The sequence below is a fragment of the Muscardinus avellanarius genome, assembly GCF_963383645.1.
Source record: "Muscardinus avellanarius genome assembly, chromosome: 1".
Classification (NCBI taxonomy): domain Eukaryota; kingdom Metazoa; phylum Chordata; class Mammalia; order Rodentia; family Gliridae; genus Muscardinus; species Muscardinus avellanarius.
In genome coordinates this window covers 123,075,654-123,084,511 of record NC_137786.1, presented here as the reverse complement: position 1 = coordinate 123,084,511, position 8,858 = coordinate 123,075,654, and the positions used below count along the sequence as shown (strand labels likewise).

Below are 8,858 nucleotides of genomic sequence, written 5' to 3'. Positions count from 1 at the left end.
TTAGTCTGTGGCTTCTATATAAACAGAGGCCTTTTCTTGGTTGAGTCTTTCTTCTTCTTTTCTGTAACAAGCAGAAACCAAGTGTCAAGTGAACAAGAGGTAAATCCTACAGAAATGACAGATATAGTACTTTCTCCCCCATATTTTGAGAAGAATTACATACACCTAAGAGTAGTTCTAAACTGACAGAGGATTAGACCACTAGTGCCCTCTATCTAATAATATGTTGCCTTCACATTACCCTGGGTATCTGAATTTAAGACACTTTTCCGAATATAAGGGAATACAACTTGGGATCCAAGGTGGGACCTCTAGAAGTTCTTAAAGAACATAACTTTAATCATTAGTATTTACCTCTAAGTTCTACTCCTGTTCAAAAAAGAACAGACCTAGAAGCCATTTTTATTGATCATGTTCTATTGAAACCAGAACCTCAGAGGTAGGTTTCTTGGCTCCTTTAAATCAATTATATTTATTTCAGTAAATAGGTCCTGAGGGGGAAAAAATGGTGCTGGGACAACTATATATTCACATGCAAAAGAATGAACTGGGACTCCTACCTCAACCATATACAAGAATTAAGTCAAAATAGATCAAAGAACTAAATGTAAGGACTAAAACTATAAAATTCTTATTAGAAAATATGAGTATAAATATTCATAGCCAGGTGTAGTGGCCCACACCTGTAATCCCAGTATTTGGGAGGCTGAGACAGGAGGATAACAGGTTCAAGTCCAGCCTCAGCAACTTAGTGAGACTCTGTTTCCAAATAAAAAATAAAAAATTAGACTCAGGGTGTAGCTCGGAAGAAGAACGCTCCTCAATTCAGCCTCAGGAACCAAAAGAAAAGAAAATCCTCATGATACTGGATTTGGCAGTGGTTTCTCGATGTAACACAATACATTGGCAATAAAAGAAGAAATAAATAAATTAGCCAGGCATATAGCCCATGTTTGTAATTCCAGTACTTGGGAGGCTGAGACAGAAGGACCTCAAGTTAGTGACGCCCCCTGCAACTTATTGAGACCCTGTTTCAAAATAAAGAATTAGCCAGGTATGGTGGCACAAGCTTGTAACCCCAGTACTTGGGAAGCTGAGACAGGAAGATCACATTTTCGCAGCCAGCCTCAGCTACATAGTGAGGCCCTCCACAACTTAGTGAGACCCTGTTTCAAAATAAAGAATAAAAGATAGCACTGGGGGGTGTAGCTCAGATGTAGAATGCCCCTGGGTTCCATCCTTAGTACTGCAAAAAAAAAAAGAAGGAGGAGGAGGAGAAGAAGGAGGAGGAGGAGGAGGAGGAGGAGGAGGAGGAGGAGGAGGAGGAAGAAAGAAAGAGGAAGGAAGGAAGGAAGGAAGGAAGGAAGGAAGGAAGGAAGGAGAAATTGGACTTCATCAAAATTAAAACCTTTTCCACTTTAAAATATTATCAAGAAAATTAAAAAAACAATCACAGAATGGTAGAAGATAATTGAAAGTCATGTATCCAGTAAGGGACTAGTATTCAAATTATGTAAAGAACTCTTACAACTCAACAATAAGTAACCAACCCAGTTTTGAGGTGAGAAAGCTACATGAATAGATGTATTTCCAATTAAGAAATACAAAATGATCACTAAGACACGGAAAAAATACACAGCACCATTGGTCATTATGAAAGTACAAATCAGAATCTCCGTGAGAGCCGGCCACGGCGGCACATTCTTGTAATCCCAGTACTTGAGAAACTAAGACAGGAGGATCACAAGTTCAAGACCAACCTCAGCTGGGTGTGGCAGTATATACGCTTGTAATCCCCGTGCTTGGGAGGCTGAGACAGGAGGATCGCACAGGTTCGAAACCAGCCTCAGCTACTGAGTGAGGCTCTCAGCAACTTAGTGAAACCCTGTTTCCAAATAAAGTATAAAATAGGGCTGGGAGTATAGCCCAGAGGTAGAAAGCCCCTGGGTTCCACCCCCAGTACCACCAAAAAAAAAAAAAAAAAATGGAATGAAGTATTAGCATATGCTACAATACTGATGAACTCTCAAAACATTATATTAAATGATAAAAAAAAACAGCTGGATATAAAGCCACTTTTTTTTTTTTTTTTTTTTTTTTTTTTTTTTTTTTTTTGCTAGGGATGGAACCCAGGGGCATTCTATCTTCGAGCTACACCCTTAGCCTACTTTTTATTTTTTATCTTGAAACAGGGTCTAAGTTGCAAAGGGCCTCACTAAGTAGCTGAGGCTGTCCTCAAACCATGATCCTTCTGTCTCAGCCTCCCAAATGCTGCGATTACAAACATGCACCTACACTCTCGGCTGACCACATAGTTTATGATTCCCTTTACAGGAAATGTCCAGGATAGGCAACTCCTCCTAAACAAAAAGTAAATGAGTAGGTGTCCAGGGCAGGTGGGAGAAAAGAATAGGGGAATAGGGAGTGATAAATAAAGGATATAGGATATCTTGGGGATTCTGGAGTTCATTATGATAATTAAAAGGGTGAACTTTAGGATATATAAAGTTGTGTGTGTGTGTGTGTGTGTGTGTGTGTGTGTGTGTGTGTGTGCGCACGCGATTTACTGGCAATTGATCCCAGGGGTATTCTACCTCTTAACTACACTCCCAGCTGGATTTTATTTTTTATTTTTATTTTTGCCTCACTAAGATGTTGAGACTGGTCTTGAACCTGCGATTCTCCTGTCTCAGCCTCCCAAGTATTAGCTTATAAGCATTCACCACCAGGCCTAGCTATCTCCATTTTAAAGCGTATTTGAGCATCTACTACCAGTGCAGCAGACTTTCTCATGCTTCATAGGGACCCAGCCACTGCCTAGAACAATTGTTCTTACTAATGTTAAGGAATGTTCTAGAAAAGCTTAAGTAAGCAGATTTTATAGCATCAAATCCCACACAGTAAGCAAATCATAAGGTGAGGCATTTTATAAAGTTGGGAAACCTTTTGTGAAGTTCCTATTCACACCCCACTATATCTGTCTTGAGGCATGTTCGATGGGGTTTACTCAAAGGGAAGAACCTATGTCAGCAACTGTTTAGCCCCATTGCAAAGTCCCAGGAATCATGGATCAGAAGTGTTAGAAGGCGACCTTCCCACAACCGCCCAGCCTTACGATTTTATCTCCACCACTTTATGAGCTCTTTCGGCCCATCGCTTCTTCCTGAAATGCTGGAAGAGGACCACCACAATTACTATTATGACCATCAGTGCACACGCAGAGCCGATAGCCAGAGCCAGGAAGTAGATCTCAGAGAACTGCACTGTAAGGAGAGAAAGACCAGGCAGTCAGGTGGGGGCCTCAGGAGAGGACCGCGGGGAAACACAAAGACCCAGGAGCCACGCGTTTATCACGGAGTGGAGGCTTCTACACCTTTATGCATAAAATACCATTTCACCCTGGAAGCCCGAGTAGCCGCAGGACACCTTAGTGGCTGTCAAGTGGCGGCAATAGCGTCACTTGAGAACTCTGAATGAAAATCCTCGGCCGCACCTAGATACCTGCGGTATTAGAAGGCTGCAGGTGGAGCCCAGCAGTCTGGGTCAGCTGGTCGACCGGGTGAGTGACGCCAAGGCTTTGAGAACCGCTGAGTCAGGAGAACCGCCCAGTGGGCAAGGCTGTTACTAACCCTCAAACCCAGTGCCCAGCCCACTCCTCCTGGACTCCCTTTCCCTGGTCACTCCGTCACTCAGATTTATTAGGACTTACTGTGTTCCAGACACTGTGATACAAATGAAGCGCCAGAGACGTTATTCTCCAGGAGCTCTTACCTTTAGGAAGATAGGCAGTGACTACAGTTGGGTCAAAGAGAGGACCAAAGGGAAGGGAAGCCTCATGTTCCTGCCCTTTCATTGGATTTCTGATTTATACTTCAGTTAAGCCCTCAGAGCCTGAAAGGGCACTGGAGAATCCTATCTAGGAGTTTCCAGCCTAAAGCCATCAGGAAGTAGGGAGAGCGGGAGGTGGTCCACGAGCCCACAGAGCTCATGTCTCATTGTATATATCTCCATTTCTCAGGGGCATGGCTTTCATTAGAGACTCAAAGAGCAGAGATTCTGAGGTGCTTGGGAACCACTGACTTCTGGCCTAACCTGTTCATTAGAATACACCAAGGTCCAAAGGCATTACATTACTTCTTTCAATACTCAAATGACTTCTATAGGCCACACAGCTCTTTATTGTCAGGGCCTCGAGGGCTGGTTTAAACTACTAGGAATGAAAGGAGGAAATCGTAACCACTTTACAGACATATTGGCTTGAAGCAGTGGTAGTGTGTTGGATGAGAGCACACACCAGAGAGCTCGTCCGGTACCCGCTCTGCCCCTAACTAGCCATGTGACTTGGGGTAGTTACTTTTTTTGAGCTTCTATTTCCTCCTGTATACAATAGAGATAACAATATCCATTTCTTTGTGTGTGTGTGTGTGTGTGTGTGTGTGTGTGTGTGTGTGTGTGTGTGTGGTGCTGGGGATTGAACCCAAACTGAGCACTACATCCCCAACCCTATTTTATTTTTTTATTTCAAAACAAGGTCTCTCTAAGTTTACAAGGCTGGCCTTGAACCTGTGAGCTTCCCGTCTCAGACTCTTAGACTAGGATTACAGGCATGCCACTACGCCTGGCTAATATCCATTTTTTTGAGTTTCTATAAAATATAAAACAATTCATATAAATTGTTTCACACTGTGACTATTCCCCAATGTAAGCACTCACTATAGGGCAACAATTACAGTTTTCAGCTTTTCAGAATTTTGATAATTTTCAAATTTATGCTCTCAGTCTTGTTCTCACCAAAATCACTACATTATTTTCAATTTACAGATGAGGAAAATAGGATTTATGTGTGGTTGGCAAAGGGAGCCATGACACAGGCCCAAACCTATACCTGGCCTAGCCCAGACATCACACTGCTCAGGGATTCCTGTCCCAGACCAGACATCACACTGCTCAGGGATTCCTGTCCCAGACCACCAGGTCCTTGAACCACCCCCTCACGGGTCTGAAGGGTCTGTGTGGTCCCAGTTCTCTGTGACCTTGGCACTGGTTTCCTTTGTAGAAGTGCGAGCAACTCAATGCACTAGTTCTGAGCCCAGTTTTAGAGTCAGAGGTGGTGGGTGGAGTCCAGAGTCACTCCGTTTACCAGCTCCATGACTCTGGGCTCTTGACAGCTGCTTTGACCCTCAGCCTTCTTGTTGGTACTATGGGAGGCACTAGCCGCACTAGACTGATGAACTGTGTGAAGGGTAAATTCAGCATGTCCTGCAAAGCCTGAAATAAGAGAAGTACTCAGTAAACGTGAGCTGCTGTGACCGGCGTCTGCTCCCAGGTAGTGTGAGGGTTAAATGAGATAGTACACGGCAAGCACTTCAGACAAGGCCTGCACAGAGCAGGTACTCAGTAAGTATCCTGAATAAATGAGAGAATGAACAGGCCTATTGTTGGCCTTTTATCAGACGGCCCTTCCTCTCCCGTTCACCATCTCAATGCCAGGTTTGTAACAGACTCCCCGGATCCTTTTGCCTTGCTTTCTGTTTCTTTCCACAACCAAACAAAGCCTTTCTCTCTTTGCCCTAAGACTCTTGAGTCTCTTCTGAGAGTCCCAGCTCCGCAGTGCCAGGCCCTCTCTCTACCCTTTCACGCATCACTGGCGACTGCCTTTCCCTCCCACCAGCTCCCCAAACCCATTCCCCAAACCATTCTTCCTGCCACCACCTACCAGTGTGCACGACACTGAGCCGGATCGTCCCAACCAGCCCATCGACGTCAGGTGGGTTCTTCACCTGGCAGGTGTAGGTCCCGTTGTCATCAAACTGCAGCTTCCAGAGCATAATGGAGACGTCGTACCGCTCAAGATGCCCGTCCCAGTCCACCCGGTCCTTGAACCGCCCACTCATGGGTCTGAAGGGATCCACGTGATAGTAGAACACCTGAGAGGAGAGAGGGCGAGTGGCTTTCTCCTTCAGGAAGCAGGCTGAGATTAAAAGAGAAGCTACATGGAGCCGGCTGTCCATCTCTCGCTTCCCTTCACTGGCCTCCTACCAGTCCCAAGAGCTGTTTCCTATCTCATCCTGTGCTTGCTAAGAAAAAAAGGCAAGAGCAGACGGACTGGCTTCATATTTTTCTAACCAGAGGTCCCTGGAAAAGGACAATAATCTACTTACAAACTGCTCAGGCCCCCCATCTCGAGGACGGAAATTCCAAGTCACGGTTAGCGCATCCCCCACGGGGGCAAAGCTGGAGAAAGTGCATTTTAACCGGACATCTGTCCCATTCACAGCCTCCAGGGCCCCCGAGGTGTAAATTTCCACAGCTGCTGTGGACCGAAGAGCTGCAGTAAAGGAAGAGGAAGGGTTAACAAGGGTGCAGGATTAAAAGAACGCAGCGCAGCGCTTCACATCCGAAAACTCCAGCCTCCAGCCTCCAGCCTACCCACGTCTCCGTGACAGCCCTTCCCTGCTTTCTCACTTTCTCTACAGCCTCACCTACTGACTACAGAACTGTTAGAACAAACTACTAGCATCCACAAACAGACAGGAGTCAGAAGCAGAACTAAATCACAGCACTGAAGAGATATTGCATTAAGTGTTAGGACTGAACATTGTGTGCCCGGTATGGTAGCACAAGTCTGAAATATCAGTACCCGGGAGGATCGCAGGTTTGAGGACAGCCTCAGCAACCTACTGAGAGCCTGCTTTAAAATAAAAACTAAATAGGGCTCAGGGGTAGAATGCTCCTGGGTTCAATCCACAGTACGTACACACACACACACACACACACACACACACACACACACACACACAGATTGAGCATTGTATATTACATTGATATTGTGTACAGTGGGCTCTTGGCAGGTAAGTTTTCCAGAAAGAGCCCGTATGTGGATTTCCTACTCTTGTTACCCATCTTCTGCAGAGACTGGGTTGATTGATCCAGTTTAGCCACTCCTGGAACCTTTGTACCACATGGCATATTTTACCACACTATGTGTGTTGGGGCGGCCTCAAATCCACGGTGGGTCTCCCTCGAACAACCTTGGCTTTCTCAGACCTGTGTGGAGTCCCAGATGCACACACAAAATCCAAGTACCCAGTCCACCCGGCAGCCAGAGGCTGAGAGCAGCCACACAAAAATAGTGCGTTGTAACCTGAGATTAGAAAGCCCTCTGTGTGCCAGAATTACTGGCGGCAGAACACACCTAAACCTGTTTGTCCAAAGCAGTCTCCCTAAACAACCCCCGACTACAGTTTCAGTAAAATCCAAGCCAAAACCAACTGCAACTGTCTCGGGCTCCTCCATAAAACTCCTGTGGCTTTCTCAACAACCTTTCCACAGTCCGCAGGATGGGCCAGAGTCCTTACCTGTGAGCTGGAGGCCGAGGAGAAGCAGCGCCACCCACGAAAGGCGCGGGCCACCCATGAGGGAGACCCAGCCCTGGCCCCAGAAGCCAGACCGGGCAGACCCAGGCTCCAGCACCTCGCCGAGTGCGCTGGGAGCAGCGGGCAGCAGGCTTCTCAAAGGAGAGTTCCAGTCCCTCACCTGCGGGAATCCGAGCGCAAAGCCAACCAGTCCTGACTCATCCAGCCTGCCCGGCCCAGTGCTGGAATGAAAGGTGGGGCCACACTCCACTCCCTCCCCTCCAGCTCCCGCCCTGGACCGCTCAGGCACGTCGGCACAAAGGTCCCAAACCCAGCAGTTTTCTCTTTACTTTCCAGCTCAGCTGACTGGGCCCTGGCCTCTGGACGCCCTGGGAATCAGTCAGAGGAGGTGGTGCCAGAGGTGGTGCCGTCTGAACCGTCCTGCCGCTCTGGGTTTGTCTCACACATACCCTTTTAAAACAGGCTTTCAAGCCTGGGAAGTGGACTTAGAAACCAGCCTGCAGTGATTCCTCACCCTAAAGCACCCTCGGGAGATAAGTAGCCCAGGACTGCAGTCAAAGCCCCTCTTCCTTAAGAGCCCTGCTAGACCAAGAGTCCTATCACTGATGTCCTCAACTTATTTAAACATTACCACGGGGATTTCGGATTTCGGTACCTTTTCTAGCACATAGATCTCCCTAGACCCAGCTGAACAAAGCCAGCCACCAAATCAAATCTCAATTACGCCGGGCGTGGTGGTGCACGGTTTTAATCCCAGCATTCATGAGCTGGAGACCAGAGTTATCACAGTTTGCAGACAGCCTCAGCTACTTAGCGAGGCCCTTCGCAACTCAGTGAGACCCTATTTAAAAAATAAAAGGACTAAAAACTAGGGCTGGGGGAGTAGCTCAGAGGCAGAATGCCCCTGGGTTCCATCCCAGTACTGCAAAAGAAAGAAAAAGAAAAGAAAAGAAAAAGAAAAAAGAATCTCAATTATAGCGTGCCTCTCCAGGGAGCCTCTCACCCCCACAGCCCCTTCAAAGCAGCTCAGGCTGCCTGCAGCAAGGGCACTGAGAACCCAGGGGAGGGTCACCCAGCCAACAGGGGACAGAGATGGAATCTTTCTGTCTCTCATTCTAGAAAATGACAACTTATGTGAAAAATCAAACAGGGAACTCAAGGAAAGTCTAAATACCTTTTTGGGACCTCAGGTTTCATCTGCCATATTTAGGGCAGCCATCTGTCTGAGAAATTCCAAAAGAAAAGGAATTTAAATGAGAAAAAGGGCCTCCTTGTCTGGCAGAGACACTGACTGGTGAAGCAACACTCAAGACAGGAAGTAGGCCAGACCAGGGATGGAGCCTGAACAGAGGCGAGTTGCCGCTATCCCTAGATTAGAGCTGGGGGAACCTTGGCAGTGCAGTATCTTAGCCGCACCCTGGAACGGAGAGACTTCCAGGAGAGGAGCCAGGGGCAGGCTGTGTGGGAGAACACCAGGCCGGG

The 8,858-nt window shown here is 46.9% G+C and overlaps 1 protein-coding gene across 1 annotated transcript; it reads right to left on the bottom strand.

Annotated features, from left to right (window-relative positions):
* On the bottom strand, positions 1 to 8,573 carry MPZL2 (myelin protein zero like 2; the record flags this gene model as incomplete). The annotated part of the gene is made up of 6 exons (XM_080717437.1): positions 1 to 61; positions 3,116 to 3,263; positions 5,717 to 5,927; positions 6,162 to 6,328; positions 7,359 to 7,597; positions 8,551 to 8,573. 6 exons carry the CDS (start codon positions 8,571 to 8,573, stop codon positions 1 to 3), a joined length of 849 nt encoding a protein of 282 aa, XP_080573563.1.
* Positions 8,574 to 8,858: the final 285 nt, after the last annotated feature.